The 20,569-nt window shown below is 34.8% G+C and overlaps 2 protein-coding genes across 2 annotated transcripts; both read right to left on the bottom strand.

Annotated features, from left to right (window-relative positions):
- Positions 1 to 2,124: 2,124 nt before the first annotated feature.
- On the bottom strand, positions 2,125 to 4,408 carry gcgb (glucagon b). The gene is made up of 3 exons (XM_063006319.1): positions 4,314 to 4,408; positions 4,029 to 4,175; positions 2,125 to 2,393 (listed from the first exon to the last, which is right to left on the bottom strand). Exons 1-3 carry the CDS (start codon positions 4,406 to 4,408, stop codon positions 2,273 to 2,275), a joined length of 363 nt encoding a protein of 120 aa, XP_062862389.1. The 3' UTR covers positions 2,125 to 2,272.
- A 2,365-nt stretch (positions 4,409 to 6,773) lies between these two features.
- On the bottom strand, positions 6,774 to 19,800 carry fap (fibroblast activation protein, alpha). The gene is made up of 26 exons (XM_063005815.1): positions 19,628 to 19,800; positions 19,448 to 19,532; positions 17,934 to 18,026; positions 17,452 to 17,546; positions 17,279 to 17,353; positions 17,143 to 17,195; positions 16,887 to 16,959; positions 16,664 to 16,784; positions 16,048 to 16,202; positions 15,844 to 15,941; positions 15,571 to 15,700; positions 14,761 to 14,799; positions 14,120 to 14,218; positions 13,551 to 13,621; positions 13,407 to 13,460; positions 12,093 to 12,223; positions 11,834 to 11,884; positions 11,654 to 11,755; positions 11,124 to 11,193; positions 10,452 to 10,646; positions 10,077 to 10,131; positions 9,191 to 9,290; positions 8,969 to 9,027; positions 8,797 to 8,869; positions 7,608 to 7,681; positions 6,774 to 7,458 (listed from the first exon to the last, which is right to left on the bottom strand). Exons 1-26 carry the CDS (start codon positions 19,628 to 19,630, stop codon positions 7,357 to 7,359), a joined length of 2,256 nt encoding a protein of 751 aa, XP_062861885.1. The 5' UTR covers positions 19,631 to 19,800; the 3' UTR covers positions 6,774 to 7,356.
- Positions 19,801 to 20,569: the final 769 nt, after the last annotated feature.

The following is a 20,569-nucleotide window of genomic DNA, read 5'->3' as shown; positions in this document are numbered from 1 at the left end:
AAACTGATATATTAAAGATGTTTGAGAAGGCCTGTAAACTATAGTTACTTCTTGTTTTATTATATGTTTAATAATATATTTATTAATTTAGTTTTGACTTTACATGGCACTTTGCAATTCAATGTACATGCAATTTTAATGTTACACTTCATGTTTATTAATGTGTGTCTGATAAATAAAGCTACATGACCTCTAGATCCTCCTGACTGCTCATGTTTGTACTAGACTTAAACATGTTGTGGTTGTTATGTGTAGTTATTGCTGTACTATCAACCAGTTAATGCACAGGCTGGACTAAACTGAAACTCATTTTGTGTGTAAGTTGCTTTAATCACTTGAATCATTTTAATTAATTAAATTATGTCAAATTATTCACAATAATGTAAATAATTTGACATTAGGCACTGCTGTTATTTGTTGTTAGGATTCCATCATGGTGGCAGAGCTGTTACACTGGTGTCTGCACTGCAACACTAGTCTTGAAGATGTGGGTTCGAGCGTCACATGTAGTGAGGAGTGATGCATCATCTCCCCATGTCTGCATGGGTTTGAATACAGTACTATAAAATGCCTCACTGGTGTAAATGTAAAAGTGTGCAGTGCTCTGCACTAGATGTCCGGTTCAGGGTACATTTCTATTATCGTCTCACCGCGACCCTGTGGAATGAATGAATGAATTAATGTGTCAGTGAGGGATATAGTAATGATGTGGTATGCAACATATTCTAATTGTTTTGGCCACTCAATGCTGGGAAAATGTTGGTAATTTATGTTTTTTTCACTTGCATATTTTATATACTTGTGTTCACAACAGCCTTGGTCATGCTTAAAAATATCCATCAGATTAGTATCTGTCCATTAACAACTGCAGATGTTAAATAAATATATTTGCACTGGTTAGTGGCATTTCATAGGCAATGTTACCTTAGTAGTTGAGGTACTAGACAGTAATCAGAAGGTTGCTGGTTCAAGTCTAAACAATGTGTGTAGATGGGAACTGTGCTTTATCAGATAAAACTCATTTATTAAGTAAGGAACATATAGTGTTTAGTTGCTTTATTCTTTCTTTTTTACTGTCCATGCTTTACACTTACTTTTACCTAAGCATCAGGATAACTATCTTAGCATTTAATCTGGCTATTAATAATAGCAAGATTAAATATATATATTTTGCTATATACAGTATATACTATATACATGAATGAATGTATATAATAATATTTTATTATGATTATTATTGTTATTTTTTGCTATCTCTATATATATATATATATATATATATAGCAAAAAATAACAATAATAATCATAATAAAATATGAGAACAGCCTTGTTTTCCGTCTTTTCCCAGCAGATGGTGTGAAGTGTCAGCTGACAGCTCAGAAAGACATTGGGTCCCTTTAGGCTTCTTTCTGACTTCATCTCCCTCAACTATCAGTGTCTCTCACTGACTCATGTTTGATGCGGTTTTGTGGTTTGACATGACATATGCTGCCACTGGATGACACACTAGAGGGGCAACCATGTTAAGCATCGTGCACACTGGGTAGACAAGATATCTACTTTATATTCTAGATAATTGATGGGATTGTGTTTGAAAAATAACCATAGTAATTGAATAACATCTTGTTAATTTTATTTATTTATTATTATTTTTTTGTTTTATTTTCATCAACAGCTTTATTAGGGCAGGAGCACCCTGGACAGGGCACCAGTCCATCGCAGGGCTTTGAGCAGCAAATTTGTCTTTTGCTTTAAACGATAATTGTATATTTGCAAAACCAGTCAGTTGTTGGAAGTCTTGAATAATTTTTAGCTATTTTAGTTTTTGTAGTTCACTGAACAGATCTGCCCTAGTGGACTGAAGCACATATTAGCTGGGCTCAGGCAGTTGTGATATCATATAGCCATGCTTAAAAATTTCAGTTTAGATATTCTTTTGTCCAATTAATAAAACAAGACTAGGTATTGGTGATGGATAAACAGTCTGAATTAATGTATTTGAAAAATATTACAATGAACTTTTTGTGACAGAAACTAAATGCATGATGAGTGAAAGACAACACACTACACAGTCCAAAGTTAAATCACAGTGATCAGATTCAGCAAAGATTTATTTGTAACACATGTTGTTTTAAAGAAATGACAGCACGGTTCTTTATAAAATGTGATATGTTGGTATGAGGATAGAAAGGTCAGACAGGGGAGCAGAAAGAGTCTTTTGTTTTATGTTTCCAGCATAAAAGGATTTAAATATTTATATTTCTCGATGTCTTTACTCTCTTCTTCCTCTTGCCATTTTTAGCCAGGATACAAACTCTCTGGCTGCCTGGTTCTGCAGGTATGAGCTTACATCACTGGTGTACGTGCCATCTGCATGCCGTCTTGATGGGGAACTAAACAAGCAAATGCATTAAAAGTTAGTCTTATTATCTTTAGTGTTTGGATTTTACACACTCTCAAAATAAAGAAGCAGTTCAGTTAGAACAACAAAGAAAATGTTTACATATCTATATACAGTATATTTATATAAAACACTTAAAGCGTAAGACAGATTAGTCAGGCTGGCACTGAATAAAATGGCATGGTGATACAGCTGAATTCCATGGGTTCTAAGAACCTGTGTTAGATACTAGCCACCAAACCCGTTCTCTTAATGTCTGTATAGATTTTTAATAAGTACTTAGGTTTTCTTGCACCTCCAAAAATAATGCAATATGTGGCTTTTCTAAATTGCACCAATGTGACCCTGACCACAAAAAACAAGTCAGTGAAAACAAATAAATAAATAAATAATTCTGACATGAGCCTTAAGTGCTGGGCCCTCTTTTAGAGCGCAGAGGCTGCTGGGAACAAGGAGAGTAGATATTTAGCAAATCTATTTTAATTATAAATATTAAAATCTAATTAAATTATTATTTATTTATTTATTAGGATTTTAACGTCATGACAGAAACGGTAGTTACTTGTTACACAAGATTCATCACACAAGTTTAATGTCAAGCACAATCATGTATCTCCAATTCACCTCACTTTCATGTCTTTGGACTGTGGGAGAAAACTGTCTGGAGGAAACCCACGCAGACACGGGGAGAACATGCAAACTCCACACAGAAAGCACCCGGACCGCCCCACCTGGGGATTGAACCCAGGACCTTCTTGCTGTGAGATGACAGTGCTACTCACGGAGTCATCATGCCGCCCAATTAAATTATTAAAAATTTGGACTTTGTTGTGTCCACAATTTGTAAAGAACCATGGATCTTTAATGCAGATCACGCATACAGGATTTTTGCCTAAAACTAAAACAAAAATGCAATCTACATGAATTCCAGCCACAAGAAATCAGGGCAGGGGGTGGATTTTGGGCATATGGCTCTGAGAAAAGCACATTTTACTATACTGTAAAAATGAAACATGTTTAATTATTTAGTATCTTATTAGCAAAATACAATTCAAGGACAGAAACAAATAATGTATAAAATTATCCACTGACAATTAACTCATCATAAAATCATAAAGAGATTTTGGCAGATCTGCTCTGCTAAAAAGTGTAAAAATCACTTTTGTAACACAATTGTAATACAAAAGACAATTAAAATATCTATAGAAATAATAAAAAGCATTGTTTAAAACAATAATTTAGTTGAGCTGAAATTCGAATGTGTTCCTCCTTCAAAATCTGAGATCAAAAGGTTTAAGAAATTAAATAATTTCTATAGCAATAGTCATTTTTGACGTTTTGTCTATATGTATATAATTAAATAGGACACCCTGGTGGTGCCTCGGTCTGTTACGCTAGCCCATCACTGCTGAGATTCAGGTTTGAATCTCAGCAATGTTAGTAGCTGGCCGGGTGTATACAGATATAATTAGCTATGTCTGGGGACTACTGCCCCGCCAGGGTGTTCCTGCCTTGTGCTCAGTTTTTACGGGTGAACCAAACCCAATGTGACCCTGCCCAAGATATATCAGTTAATGAAAATGAAATGAAATGTTAATATAATTAAAATAAATAATTCAAAACATACCCACTTCTCTTTGAGTTCATCAACCACTGTATGAAGTCCTGGGCTCTTCTGGTCTCCAGATATTTGCTGTAATCGTTTGAGAATGTTCCCTCTGAGTGCCTCTTGATGCTAGGTGGGTGGTTAAAAAGGTTGTCTTCTAACACCAAACTGAAATGAAATAACCACTATTTACATTTACAACCAACAACCATTTAAAGCAAAAATAACTTTGTTTTAAAACTACCCGGAGGTGTAAAATAGATGGAAATGATTGTCAGTATACTATACAGGAGAACTCAGTCCTACCTGGAATTTTCTTCGGTGTCCTGGGTTGGAAATTGCCAACTACTCTGTACAATGACGAGGAGTAAAAGTCCTGCCAAAAACTGCATACCCTTCATTCTGTTCCCTTAAAATGCAAGTGACATGAAAAAAGTCATCATAACATTATCTATTCCACTATCAAATCACTCATATTAAACGAAACTCACTAGGTTGTGCGAAGACCTTTTGAGACTCTCTGCTTTTCTTACCTGTAGAGTGATTGTCAAGACTGCTGAGAAATAGTAGGGAGGTTGTAAGAGCGGTTCTGGTGTTGGCTGGTTTTGTGTGGCTCCCAGGAGCGTTTTCATGGTCCCTGCCTGGCACGGCGTACCTTATATACTGAAGAGAGGACCCGTCCATCAACAGGTGTCCCTGGTGGCAGACACACACACACACACACACACACACATACGCATATGCACACTGACTCGTTACTCTCAATCCATTAGTCAAGTCTCCATTTCAGTGCACTGGACATATTTACAGTGTGACCTAAGAGAAATGTTGCAATGTCCAGAAGAGCTAAAAAGCTGTTTTTGCCAGAGTGGAAATAAAACATGATGCCATCCTGTCAAATACGGTAATGCATTTCAGTTGCCAGGAAATTGAGTATTTTCTGCTGAGATCTGTACTGCCGAATGACTGGAATAAAATGTTACGTTTTGTACAAGCTCAGTTGTTGATTAAATTCTGTAAAATAAAATCAAATATATTTTATATTAATACACTCAGTAAGCAAAGGTCATCTGTAATTAAGCTGTAATAAGTTAACATAAGTAAACATAAAGGGTACAAATTGAAATGAAATTTTGAAGGTTTAGACAAGTGGAAATGAATGAAAACAGTTCCCAGATGTAGCCATCATGAGTTTTGTCCTTTGACGTAAGTGTGATCCACTATAACCATAATGAAAAAAGGCTACAATACCTGTTACATCATTTAATACAATAACAATGTCTGCCACCTAGTAACTTTGGTAAGTCTGCTTTAGCTACCGTACTCATGTCAAATGTCATAACATGTCAGCATCTGAGCTATTAGGAATTGTCATTAACTGCTTATAAAAAAAAGTTATTAATTCCATCATGACTTTCAGTTGCCAGGTCTGTTACAGAATCATAATGGACTTGTCTGGACCTGAAAGTGGCTCCTGTGATGCTTTTCCAACAGCCTTTAAAACATTCATGCTGAGCACTTACTACCTTCTCTTTTAGTGTCTATCTTATATTTTTATTTATTTCAAATGTTTTGGTTTTTAAATTAATGTATACATACAGTAGATATCAATACTATCTTTGATTAAACCTTGGTCGGTGGCGTGGTGGTGATGTCATGTTTGATCCATGTCTGTGTGGGCTTCCTTTGGGTAAAAACATGCAACAGATGAATGTGCTGCTATAAATTGTTTTTAGGTGAGTGAGAGATTCCTTGATGTCCCTCATGCATTTGTGCTTTTTGACCAGTGTTTTGTCTCGGGCCAGTGGTAGCTCAGTGGTTAAGGTACTGGACTAGTAAACACAAGGTTGCCGGTTCAAGCCCCGCCACCACCAAGTTGCCACTGTTGGGTCCTTGAGCAAGGCCCTTAACCCTCAATTGCTCATTGTGTTCAGCTCATTGTGTAAGTCGCTTTGGATAAAAGCGTCTGCTAAGTGCTGAAAATGTAAATGTAAATGTCTCTATCGTTTGTCTGGGAACTCAGCCAGCGTTGCGGAACTCTTCAGCCTTCACGAGGGGAACAGTCCTGGACGAGTGAGCTGCCCCAGAGGCCGTGACAGCCCTTCTCCAGAGCAGGTCCCATGTTGGGACTGACGCTGGGTGCAAGCTGCGGCAATTGGTGGGGTGGGGTGCAGCTTGAGTATTGCCATCCATGGCTGTCGGTCTTTTCACTTTTCTCAAGAACTTGGTTATTGCAGGTGCTTTAAATATTGTGCCGTACTGTAAAAAACAGTTTTCATTTCTGATCTTTTTTCTATCTTCTTTGTTTGTTGTGCATGGACTGTAGGCTTTTGTGTGTAATTTATTCACTTTGTTTAGGTTATTTTGTCTGCTGCTTTTATTTTCCCTGTTTTTGTGGCTTTTTAGCCACAGTATTGTTTTAACTTTGATGCATTCTTCAAGATGGGTTCATTTCAAAATGTGAAAATTTAGGTGTTACATACAAGTACTTAAAATACTAAAGTAAAAGTTTCATTGTATATACACAGCTCAGCTCAGTCAGAACCACACTATAGTGTTTTAATCATTTAATTTGCAGTTAAACACTAAAACAAGTTACAAATTGTATTTCAATAACACTACTGTATCAGACACACATTTACCAGGATAGATAGTGCTAAACACACATGGAATTCAGTGCAAGAACACTATCAAATTTTACAGTCACATTTGACATTTTTATACATTTCAAAAACATGCAAAAATTGTAAACATAATAAGAATCATGTTTCTTCATAAAAAAAAGATTGTCAAAATGAATAGAAGAAAATGGAAATAATCAACATACAAAAAAGTCTCAATTTGTATGTTTTTAACATTTCAACATACACCGATGAGCCAAGATATCATGTCTGACTGCCTAACATACTGTTAAAACTGCTCTGACCTGCCAAGGTATGGACTCCACAAGACACCTCAAGAAGTCCTGTAGTATCTGGTACCAGGGCATTACCAGCAGGATCTTTAATCTGTGTACTTTAGAGGTGGATCTTCTTACAATGCATGCTGTACAATGCAATCTCTACATGGGTAAACAATGCACATGTGCCTGCAATCCTTATCGTCTACAAGACTCTCTTCCTCTGCTCCAATATCCAGTTCTGATGCTTGCATGTCCATTGTTAAGTGCTTTAGACAGTGGACAGTAAAACAGTTTATATATCCCTGAGTGTGACATGCACAACTGTCGGAAATATCAGCTGGCATTTGCATTATTGTGAGGGGGTCATAATTATTTAGCTAATGGTGTAATATATTTACATTTGTTGCACAACCTAAATTAAGAACAAACATTCGTGATAAACTGTGATTATTTTTTTTCAGAAAAGCATTTTTGAAGAAAATGACTGAGATGTGTGTAGAGGTGATAGCGAGCCTTGCCAGACAGTGCATGGTCTTTATCTGTGTACCACTGGAAAAAAAACCAAAAAAAAAACCACACATTAAAAAAAGACAGATTTCAATTTCTATATGGACTCAATGCATTCATATGTTGGTGATCCATCAATCACAATTTAAATGTCTAATGTTTTTTCTATTCACACAGCAGCACTCACTCACCATTGCCTCAAAGTCGACCTGCTGTTCCACCAGGGCCTTGGAGATGTGAGCAGCTTGTTGAAAATGGACATTATCTGAAATAACAAATACAAATAAATGAAAAGTTGGGAAAACTGTGTGATATTGGTTGGTTCATGGGCATTGTCTAAACACTTAGCAGTAAGTCTGGATGACCAGGACAGATTTAAAATGTTAGAAGTTTTAACAAATGGACTTGTTGAAAACATGGCATTTATCTGAAATCACTAAAGGCTGTGATATGTCAAATATATATTTAAACAACAAATTCAGGTGCTAGAAAAACAAAACTTGATCTACTTAAACTTAATAAACTGTGTGTACAATCAGTACTGATACACTAGTCAGTGCTGTTCATTTAAGAAACAGCCAAAGTGTTGTCCATGGCTTGCACTAGTGACAGGACATTTGAATGGAAACAAGATTCTGAAGTGGTATCCATAGAAATAAACAGATACACTACAACAACCATCTTAACAGAACAATACAATTTGGTTTTGATTTTAATTTATTATTAGAAGTATAATCTAACAATGTAGTCAAAAAGTATGTATGCACCATGCAGTATAAGCCAAAAGTCTGAGACTATTAAATGCTTTTAATTAAAATTTCTCAGTTTATTACGTTTTTCTCACACATCATCAAATCAGCATAACAATAAAAGTGAAAAGTTGAATTCTAACAAAAGTTAATTCATTACACAATCTCTTGGTATTTGGTATGCCCCACTAATTATGTAATGAACTGGCATGAAGTCCACTAGTTCAAAGTCTGATAATCCACGTTATCCCGAAAATTATTTTACATTTTTCAAAGAGCTTCTTGTGATGTTACTGCTTAGCTTTCTCTGTGTACAGGTGGACCAACAAATGCTCAATGGGGTTTAGGTTAGGTGACTGTAAAAGGAAGTTCTTGACAGTCAGCACTCTTTAAGTAGTTGCTGTATAGCTTTTAAGGTTTGAGTTTTGTAATGAAAACATAATATTAAAGACCACTGCAAAGTAAAAGCATTTTTTACTAGTGGCCTCAGACTTTTGGCCCCTACTTTTTGTATGCTGTGTTATTATTATTTTAAAAAAGTACTGTTGTAAACACTAAACACAAGCAGCTGCACTAAGGCCTAACGGCAGCTTTTTAACCATGGTAATCGGGCACAAACAGGAAGTCTTACCATCTGCAGTGCCATGCACCAACAGGTACTGCACGTTGTTGAAATTCGCCGCTCTGCCTGTTACTGTGGAATTCTGCAACAGCAAAACAAGAAATGTGTAAAATAAATGCAACGGCTACTATTACACATAGTTCATTAATCGTTTTGATACACAGTGAAATAAAGCTCTCACATTGTAGCTGTCTAAATTTTCCTCAGGGCGATGCATGTACCTCTCGGTATACACCGCATCTGAAATGAAACTTTATTCAGTGCTTCACCAAACTTAAACAGTAAAGTAAAGTAAATCATAACGGTACCTCATGATACATTTTTGCTCATAATAAGGTTTTTCAAAACATACAACATCGGTTTCAAAGATTAGGTTGTGGATAAAAAAATAAAAAGGACATACCATAATATTCCCACTTGGATACAGGAGCCACTGCAATTCCACATTTAATCAGACCACTTCCTGAGCCCAGAGCCATAGAGGTTACATATCCACCGTACGACTATAACACAAACCAAGAATCAACTACTAACGCTGTTAAACGACTAACCAACACCAATGTAAAGACACCAGACAGCTGAATCTATACAGTGCTGTGAAATGAATACAGTTATGGATAAAATGTAAACAAATGTGCCACGGTAACCTGTTTAACCCTCGTGTTGTCTTGTGGGTCAAAATGATCCACCAATATGATTACGAGCAGATAATTTAGTTTAGTTGCTGTAGACAGACCCACATTTATTTGTGTAAATCTCAGTGAATAATGGACAAACATGTTACTTGCACTTGAACCTTGCAATTGAACCTGATAAGACTGAATTAAAAGCAGCATTTTTATTGAATATTAGAAAGACATTACAAATGAGCACCACTTTAATTTTATTGCTTTAAAAGCAAGCATGTGCATTACTGTATCACACTCAAAGAAGCATTATTAAGCTAGATGGCCTAATTAGCTCATTTAAATAAGCAAGGGTACACAAGCATGTGATGTGGGTCTCTTAATTTTAAATTGTGATTTGTATTTGTATATATAGAAATATATAAAATAAATGATTGCATTAAATGTATTTAACAGGATATGATGAAAAACTGTGGGACAAAAACTGTTTTAATAAAACCTTAAACCCTTCAAATTTAAAAAGCATTCAACATTAATAATTGGCTTTAATAGTGTTTTTGGCTATTTGACATGAATATCTATTGGTACTACTAAAGAAATTTAATGTATGCATTTACTTTAAAAATACAGTATGTACTTACTAGATTTTATGGCAATACTTACCCATCCCCACATGGCAATTCTGTTTTTGTCTATGAAACCCATATCGATGAATTTCCTACAGAAATAAAAAGACAATATAAATTAAGCTCCAAAAGTAGAGAACAAATGTGCAAGACAGAAATAAAAAGTTACAACAAATTCTAGTTTCAATTAAAAAAGCATCACTTCATGTTTTCATTTAAATTTAATTTTTTATTCTTTTTAGCCACTAAGAGCATCAAGCTCCATTTGATTGCAAATACACACATGAGCGACATACATCTCTGTACATTTTCTCAAGTGCATGTGTACCCAAGTGTATTTTTCTGTCTCAGCACCTGCTGTATCCAGCTCTACGATCATTTACTGTGTACACATTGTTCCCCTCAGGTTCACCTGATTGCTGAGATCTGATCTTCCACTTCATATGTGCCAAGTCGTTCATAGATTGCGTGCATTATTTCATCGCCTTGGTAACCGCTTCCTCTTCCGTCAAAGCTGGCGATGATGGCTTTCTCAGTGCTGCATAGGTAAGTGGCCCACTCCAGCTTAAACTTATAGTCCACGTACTGACTTGCTGGCCCTGCATAACTGAAATACAGAAAACTTTAGTCTCATCTAATTGCATTATAAAAATAATAAAAATATATAAAATAAAAAGTAATAAGTAATAATTTTTTAAAATAAATAATAATAAAAATAAATGGTTTTATTTATTATTTTAATAAATAATTTTTTTTTTTTTTAATAATAACAATATATATATATATTTTAATTGTTATTATTTAATTGTTATTTATTATATTATTTATTTATTTTTTATTTATTATTATTTTATTTATTATTATTTTATTATTTGATTTATCTGAATGAAAGAGTTTAGAGATGAATGCCCATGATGCCAGACACCTGATGACTCACAGCTGCAACACTTAACAATGCCCATCAACAGGTAGTCCTACCGATGTTACAAAACTGCTATCAATCAGTGGCAGCAACGTGGCTGTATGTGATTATTCTGATGCACAGATAAACATGGTCACATGTAAATACAAATATGAAACTTACACTTGAATCAGCAGTGGGTACTTTTTGGATGCATCAAAATCGGAAGGGAACATCATCTGGTACCAAAAATCTGTTGAAGATAATAATAACAATAATAACAATAATAATAATAATAAAATACAATAATAAAATATTATAATATAATTTTTTACTATTTTAGTAATTCTTATTTCCAGGTACAATGAGAAGCAACATGCATCAAGAATGATTTGGTAATCTCACAGTGATTCCCTGAATTGTAATGACACCAAACTGTAAGGTGCTAAAAAAATGCCATTCCTAATCAGTACCAGTATTCAAATCACTTTTAGCTGAATGCAGGGGGAAATCCCTGCAGTCCTTTTCCAAAATCTACTGGAAAGCCTTTCTAGAAAAGTAGAACTTATGGAACCAGCAAATATGGACACCTATCCTACATTTTAAAATAGTTTTAAAATGAGATGATTAACAAGAACATACAAATGTGATGTACTTGTATGTTCATATATTTGTAATGCATATTGTCTGTGAATGAAATATGCTGCTCTTACCAAATCCTGCTATCTTTATTGTGCCACGTTTGATGGTTGGCATTAATATTTCTGTCTTCAGAATTTGTTCCAGTTTTTTGTTGTCTTCAAGCACCCCGATTTCTGAGCAAAGCATGAAATAATGAATCAAGCAGAAAGTTGCTTTATATGGAAAATAATTTAATCTAGCAACAATCAAACCTTTGCGAGATCCTCGATTATCCATGAGTGTGAATATTGGTAGTCCTGGTCCTACAGACAAACACAGCATGAATGAATGACACCGACAGCAGATAAAATTCAGATGATTTGAAATAGCAGTGTTCACAAATAACTACTGGAGTGATTATAAATTGTGCTCGAGTTGCTGACTTGTGGCGACTGTATCCTGTATTTATGTGAGTTTTTTTTCATGCAGTAGCAGGTGTGAAAGTGCAGGATGGAGTTGGAGTACACTAACCGTAGCAGTCCATGCGGAAGAAGGAAGCGTTTTGGCTGAGGTACGCTGAATTGTACTGACACCTGTCCTTATAAAGTGAGCAGGTGAGGCATTCAGAAACAAAGCTGCTCTGACTGGTACTGACAGAAATCCTAACGCAACACAAAGCACAAATAATGTAGCGTGTCAGCGTGATGACTTCATTCTGACAGCAAATTCTGATCTTGTTCAGTAGTCATTTGTCAAAAAATATTGTCATATTCACATCACTAATTCTTGGTCCTGAACAAGCACTTAAAAAACACACATACTGTATCTGCCACTGCAACAGTGACATACAGTGTTGGTCAAGGTCTTGGCATAAATGGTAGAAGATTTTATTTTCGAAAAAAAAGTTGCAGCACCCAGCATTGGTGTCAGTGGTACCAGGGTGCACTTTGAAATTGAATTAGAAATAAAAAAGCAGACATTTTAGTATATGTTGCTATTTGGGAAAAAAACATGTCAAACACGTCAATTCCTTTGTACAAAAGATAAAATTTAATTCAGTCTTACTCTTTGTACTGAAGGGCAAGATTCACTCATCAAAAGCACTGGTGTAAGTGTATAAGGTGCAGCAGTGCTGGAATTTTTAACCACCTTAAATGTCAAAGCTAGAAGGACAAAATTGCCCCAACCAAAATATAAAGCCAACAGTGTCCTTTTAGGGCAACAACAGTTAGTGTGCTACAGTTAGTAATTGTATACACACATAATTCATCTTACTGATAAACAGATTTCTAATGAAGTGCACAGCAAGAATATAGCCACAATTATGTGGACTGGACACCTTGCCATAAGCTTGTTGAACATTTTATTCCAAAATTATTGACTTTTATATTTCACTGAAGTTCCTTCACACCAAATTCTGCAGACCAAGGGCTTTTAGGATCTTGCTCTGTGCACAGGATAACGCAAATATTAACTGGTGCTACAAAGTTAAATACGTATATTTTTTGTAACTCACCTGGGCAATGGATGTGGCTGAAACACTTAAACTCAGAAATTGTAATGTTCATATTCATATATTCCTTAAATATTTTACTACAAACATTAAATAATGTTATATATAGTTATTGTTTTATGAACATATGACTTAAAACTGATGGCTATCAATTAGAACAGCAGCTGGAATCTTCCTGTAAAATAACATGGCATTTAACATATAGGAATAATAAATATGGATTGTAACAAACTAGCGCTTTTTTTTTTGTGCTAGGGCAAAGTATTACATTATAACACCTGTTATTTTTACACCGACATCTATAAGTAGTAGTGGTGCCAGCAGGTACTTACTTGTAGAGATTTCTTTGCCCTGGTATTCCCATATGTTCGTTACTCACATAGTAGCTATGATAAAAGCACATATTAAGCAACATGCACAGATCTGTATGTAAAATAAATTGTGTAAAATGAATGAACTTATTTTATGATACTTACATGGCATCCTTAGTTAATTTTGAGATGTAGATTACCTCCCATTTGCCTGAGGTTATTGGTACTGCTTTCCCCTATAGAACATGAAACAAACAATAATGCATACATAGATAAACATAATTTATGTTTTTAAATATTCTCTCATACTTTCTTCTGCCCCACACTTTAGGAATACATTGGTGGCAAAAATAGTGTTTTAACTCCTAAATTAAAAATACTTAAATGTTCAATGTTTCATTATTATTTATGGAGATCGTATATTTGCAATTTAATTGTATACTTTTTTTTTTTTTTTTTTATGTAACTTTTTCTTGATACTAGGAAACTAATTTAACAACATTACCAACTCACTTTACCAAATACAACAATACACTGTATGTAACAATTAAAGGTGTGTATAACAGATACTTTTCTTTCCACCCCACATTTCTACTATTAACTTTGGGAACTTTTGGAACTGACAGAAAGAGCTGAATTTGCTAAATTAACATTGTTATGCATTAAAATCACAGCCCTGATCAAGATGAACTGATTGATGAGGATTAGTAAACAAATAAGAGCTTGCAACTTACATCCTTCACCAAGTGGAGATGTTTATAGCCCTTTGCATCACTCATCACCTTGTAGAAACTGTTGCTGTCTGCAGCAAAGTAAGGAGGCAAAGGGTTGTACTGGGAAAAGGAGAAAAAATACGAGCTGTTTAGTTTGAAATGTATGTGCAGCTGAAAACAATAGTTAACATACTTTTGTAAGAAACACGTATACAATTACAGTCTTGGGATTTATATAAGTTATGTGACTGAATAATAAGAATACATACTTCATCAAAAAATAAATAAATCCTCCTTTAGTGCATTCTAGTGCCATCACTTCCCCTGATAAACAGTGCACACAGATTTTATAGATTTTTTGAGGAACAAAAGGTAAGGCAGCATTAAAATATGCTAGCTCACCAGTGATGAGATTTTGAGCTCTTAAGTTCGAATCTCAGCTCTGCTATCAGATGGCCAGGCACTTATACAGACACATGATTGGCTGTGTGTCTGTGAGAGGTGGGACGATGGAGATCAGTGTGTGACTTTGTCCCAGAGTTGTACCAGAGATTTCTCTAGTTCTACTTTTAGAAAACCCCAATAAAAAAAGTCCTAGAGCTGTGATGACATACATGTTCTTTAAATGTGTATATACATTTTATAAACCATACTAAACTCACCCGACCAACCCAGCCAGTTTTGCTCTTTTGTTCAAACTTCTGTAGAAACATAATCCAGAAGTGTGTTAATATGCATTACAGCAAGAAACCAGAGGTTGCTGAACAAGTTATTAGATGTTCTTTTCCACCAATTTAGGACCAATGGTGGACCAAAGCCAAAGCCAAAGTCAACAAAAAGTTAGCTTTAGCACCAAAAAGCAGTGACAAAGTGATAGGAAGGACTTCTTGTATGTGGTTATTTACAGTGAAAATGTGCATTAAAAAAAACTATTGTAAATTTAAACTTTATAATAGCTAACTTTATTTGCGCATACACTGTATGGCCAAATGTATATGGACAACTGACCATGAGCTTGTTGGACATTCCAAAAAACAAATGTTATTAAAATAGAGTGACCTCTATGTGATCCTTTCAGCTGTAACGGCCATTCTTTTGAGAAGGCTTCTCACAAGAATTTATAATATGTCTGTGGGAATTTGCACCCATTTAGTCAAAAGAGCATTGACTAAATCTACTGCATCATTACTGAATAAATTGATAGTAAATTTATAGAGGTGACCAATAAGTGGTGTTCTAATTTTGCCATGCATAACAAAATATCCACATTAAGCTCATATGTTACATCTCAGACTGCTGAACATATGCAGATTGTAAAAAAAATTAATACTGTTCTGGCATAGCCCCTGTGCTGGCTGAATAGGGGTATTAATGAACAAAAAGCCAGCTTTGGAAACCATGACTATCTTAAACAGTAACTGGCTTCTGGTGTAAGGATTTTTCCATAAAATCTAAAAAGCGATGCCACGCACCGTGTTTTCATTCCATTTGGTTCCATCAAAGTCATAGATCTGGAGGAGAACTTGGTCCTGTCTGCGTGTTAGCCATTGTACAGCAATACGAGTATCAGTTACCCACGTAACTGAACTCAGGTAGTGATCGCTGAGGGAGAACACACATGTAAAACATCCAGACACAGAGCTACTCAAGACCAAGCTGATCTAACATTAAATAGCTACTGAAACATCTATAATGTGTAGTCATTTTATAAGAATAAAATAAAGAGTGTAAGAAGTCTGCCATACCTTGCCCCAATACTTTTCGGCACCACTATTTCTGTGCGCATGGATGGCTTTGCAACATCAATCACAAACAGCTTTGCTCTTGGAATATTGGAGCCAGCCTTCAAAAAAGAAACACTTACAATAGTGTGGGGAGCACAAAAATCTATAAAATGTTTTAATATCATTGTAGAAACACATGTTTTACACTGCTGAGAATTTCCATACCTTTGGGTAGGGGACTATTGCAGTGGTAGGGTACTGCCCATTTCCATATATGGTATACTCAATGGCATGCACCTCTGTGTCATTAATCTGTACATAGGCCAGATATTTAGCATTGGGAGACCACCACAATCCCTCATTTGACACAAACACCTCCTCTGGAGAAAACAAAAGACTAATGCACATTAAAACACCTAGTTAAGATATTAATAAATAAATAACCAATAACCATGAATTAAAAACAAAAAAAACAAAAACAACTACGATAATAAAAAATGGGTAAATCTCTGGACAAAAGGATGAACGAATGGATGGAAGGGAGAGATGGACGGATGGATTAACAGGCAGGTTGATATTTGTATGTATGTACTAAATCAATAGGAAGCTGTTTAATAGTTTAAATGTCTGGGTGGAAGACAGGATGACATGTATAATACCAATATGGTATCATATAAATGAAATGAATAATAAACACACATTTATATATACATTGATGGATTAATACCTAGTTGATTAGTTAAATTAATGGTTTTTGAGTGAATGTATAGATTAGTGGTGTGCAAGGAAATGAAAGAATAAATGAATTGGTTAATAAAATATTAACAAACAGATGAATGACCTTCATATGACCAGTCTGGTATGCCATTCAGTATCTGGTTGACTTTTCCATCATGGGTGACCTGTATGGGCTCAGCAATGGCATTGGGTTTGAGATAAACGTTATAATTCCAAACATAGGCCTGTAATAGAGAACATGGTATCAGCATCAGTATCACTAAAGTTTTGTAATGAAAGAAAGTGTTTTTTTAAGTTGTAAAAAAAAAACTGTGGTTCCTACTCACCAGCATGTTTCCTATGGGTGCCAACAATAATAAATGTACAGCTTCAGGGATGTGAGAAGGTGTAATAAAAGACCTATTTAAAAAAAAATCAAATAATAATAATAATTATTAAATAAATATGAGGTAACATGAATTATAGCTATTTATTTATCTTATTGCATTTAAAAAAAAAATACTAAGCACCTTTAAAAAAAATACTAAGCACCTGCTAAATTGTGTAAATAACATATTTCATTAACAAAAATATTCAGCTTACTGAGTCTCCATATTATATATGGAGTATGTTGCTGTGAAGGAGTGTCTCCATTGCTGTCAAAACAATTTAGTTTAAAATTAAATGTAAATGGTCAACGTGCAAATGTTTACCACATCATAATATGTGACATGTTTACCTTTGTATAATTGCTCTCAAAAAAGATGAACTTTCTGTCAGCGGACACTATGTAATCTGTGGCATCCACCTGAGACTGCAACATAAATTCCAGTCACAAATCACATTACAATCAATAGACAATACAAAATGTAAACTCAAGAATGTGATAGTTATCATGATGAGGCATCTTACAAAAGTTGAGTTGCTCAGGTACAAGGAGCTGGTCATGGTCTCTACATTATGCACATAAACATTGCCATCTTTAGTTTTGTGGAGGTATTCAGTGTCTGTTGAAAAAAATGACAAGGTTTTATATCATAGGCAAACAATACAGATGTGTAATGATCAAACATCTGACAGATCATAGTGTGTGCCCTATATCAGGTTAAAAATCTAACTTTGCTTTAGAGTAAAAATAATAACCAGATTTTTTTAAAACTGTTTAATTTATTGTAAAGCTTGATTGCGTAGTTGAATTTTATAGATCATTGTTACATGCATACAAAAAAAAAATGCATTCTGTAATTTCCAAATTCCTTAATATTATTTGGTTAGTATTTGGATCAGTTGTAAAAGTATACATTGCAAACAAATAATAATAATAAAAAAATACTTTATGATGCTATATATCTTGTAATTTTGGCCTTTCACACATAAATGTTTGAATGTATTACCTGAAATCCACCGTAAATTATAAGTCTGATACCTGATAGTATCATTATAAAAGTCATCAAATGTGAAAGTCCGTCTGGAACCATGATCACCTCCTGAAAACAAAAACACATCTCTTAAACATGGTTATGGTAGGTCACATGATTCATCACATGGTGGCGCCACTTTAAAACTATTTTATTTTTTAATAAGACGAAGTACCAAATAAAATTTAGAATACTCAATCATTATTACGTGTTATAATGTACAATTACATAAAATAAATTAGCATTTTTATTCTGAGTAATCTACCAAATCAATCAATTTAAAAATTATTTATTTGGTCATTTTGATCAGTTGATCACTTTGCTAGTTTATTTTTCACACTAAATGAAAAGAAAACAGTACACTAAAATTGATTGAGGGGGATTACATCCAACCCAAAAGCATCTGCATTAAAATGTATAAAGAAAAATCAAGTGTATTCTAAAGAGCTAAATATTTTGGTTTGCACATAATGAAACAATAGGCCTAAATGGGAAAAAAAAAAAAAAAAAAAAAAAATGCTAGGTAGAAAGTTGCTTGAATCCCATTTGGACTCTAGGTACTTATCTTTATAATGTATAGAATAAAGTGTAGGCATAGATACTCCTGCACTACATATCCTATATTTTACAAGAACATTATAAATACCCACACATATGTAGCAGTAAACCAGAAGTGCAGTTACAAGTGGAGATTTCACCTATTTAAGTATTTTAGTTTAAGATACATTGTAAAAGTACTTTGGAAAACAGTACACATGTGCAGGATACAGAAAAATATTTAACAAACCCTTTGGTGTATAACAGGAACAAAGACATTTTCCTTTTGACTGGAGAGTACAATGGATGGCAAAGAAGAAAAATAAAAGGATCCTAGACCAAATCAAATCTAACCTCTTACTTGGGGCCCACATACCCAAACTGAAGCTGTTATTTTGGACACATGATAAAAACCGATCCAGTGGAAAAGGCAGTTATGCTTGAAATAATTTAAAGTTAAAGAGAAATATGAAAGAAGATTGAACTAGTTAGAGAAACAATGAACAAGCCATTAAGAAGCATAGGGACCAAAATTTAAGACAGTATGTTCTAAAGAAAGCAAAATTAATGTTATCATTTATGTACTTCAGCTTCCCAGCCATGACTGAACTTTCATAGTGTTAAATGTGTTTATTTAAGACATTCGAATTTAATTTAGCACTTTAGAAGTAAACTAGAAGTTTTAATGGTTTATTTAGAACACAATAAACAAGTTCCTTGTTGAGGAAGGATTAGGTTAGCCATTACATGTCTTCTATCGCTAAATGCACTTCTGTATCAATCATTTTACAGTATTTGACAATTAATCCAACAATAGAAGGCGTTTATTCAACACTGCAGGAATTAATTAAACTTTAGAAGTAAATTTAAGAATTCAATAGCTCATTTAAACAGGGAAGTTAGCGCCGAGTGTGTGATAAACAGGAAGAGAGGTTACATGTGTGATTACTCACTGTTCACATAGATGAGAACTGGCACAGCTATCAACAAGACGAGAACAAGCGCGGCGATTAAAACTTTACCCTCCTTACTGAAGCCCTGCAGGTACACACACAGTTACAGATCCAGCTTCAGAACAACAACAAAAAAACAAGTCTTCATAAAAGGTACAATGTTTTTCCCTGTAAACTGACCATGTTAGCGCTGGTTGATGTTTAAGGGCTGAAGCTGTGCGCTGTTTTGCAGTCCAGGTTCGCTCGCTGACGTGGAGCTCAAAACTTCATCTAATCAGCAGCATGAAGCGATCAAAACTTCTCCCACTACTACTGAGTATAAATTCCTCTGTCCAACACACTGCATCACGATATTTAATATACGTTCCCCTGTTAAAACAACATTTCAGTCTTATCTAAGTTCAGCGGTAAAGCAGTGTAAAGTTTGCTCTCCCATTCCTGTACAGATGCTGCTGGGAGTGAGCAAAGCTCAGCAAGTTTTCAGAGGAAGCGCCTGAGCTTCAGAGTGAGTAATCATCATCATCATCATCATCATCATCATCATCATCACCACCACCACAGCTCCATCTCACACACTCATACAGAGCAGCATACACACTCATGCACAGCAAAAACTGGAGTGTTGAAATCTCAGAGTTAAACATTTCAGAGTTGATTTTCACTCTCAAAGTGTCATTTTAACACATTCGGATTTAAATTGTGTTCAGTGTTGGAGTTATTTGGCAGAGTTGATTGGATCGGTGTTAACCTAACTTAGATTAATTTAAACTCCGCCCATGCATTTAGATTTAATTGAACTCTGCCCATGCATTTCACTTCTTCGGTTGGAGACAACGGCACCATTTTCCTCCTCTCAAGTTTACAAGGTAAGTGTAATTAATTCAGTCTTAATGAAAGTATATATTGATGATGATAATCAGTCTAAAACATAGGTGTACTGAAGGATGTGAGAGTGAGAAAGTTTCTGTTGTAAGAACGCTGCACAAATTGACAGCAGCTGATTGCTGCCACTTAAGTTACATCAGCTGCTTTTGGTCCTGTGTGATTTTTTGTTTGCATGTGCAGCCGTCTAGTCAGCTAGGTTAGCAAGCTAAATGACTTGTTTTCTTCCTGCCTCCTGGG

This window comes from Trichomycterus rosablanca, chromosome 12, assembly GCF_030014385.1.
Source record: "Trichomycterus rosablanca isolate fTriRos1 chromosome 12, fTriRos1.hap1, whole genome shotgun sequence".
NCBI classification, from domain to species: domain Eukaryota; kingdom Metazoa; phylum Chordata; class Actinopteri; order Siluriformes; family Trichomycteridae; genus Trichomycterus; species Trichomycterus rosablanca.
This window is presented reverse-complemented; position numbering and strand designations above follow the sequence as displayed.

What these genes read in the sequence shown, in the direction of transcription:
- gcgb (XM_063006319.1), bottom strand. Translation starts at nt 4,408, where the DNA reads ATGAAGGGTATGCAGTTTTTGGCAGGACTTTTACTCCTCGTCATTGTA. An exon ending in GACACCGAAGAAAATTCCAG is followed by an intron (nt 4,176 to 4,313) that starts GTAGGACTGAGT and finishes ATTTCATTTCAG; the next exon opens with TTTGGTGTTAGAAGACAACC. An exon ending in ATGAACTCAAAGAGAAGTGG is followed by an intron (nt 2,394 to 4,028) that starts GTATGTTTTGAA and finishes TTGCTTGTTTAG; the next exon opens with TTCCCCATCAAGACGGCATG.
- fap (XM_063005815.1), bottom strand. An exon ending in CCGAAAAGTATTGGGGCAAG is followed by an intron (nt 15,701 to 15,843) that starts GTATGGCAGACT and finishes GTTCTCCCTCAG; the next exon opens with CGATCACTACCTGAGTTCAG. An exon ending in GATCAGATCTCAGCAATCAG is followed by an intron (nt 10,132 to 10,451) that starts GTGAACCTGAGG and finishes TTATTTCTGTAG; the next exon opens with GAAATTCATCGATATGGGTT.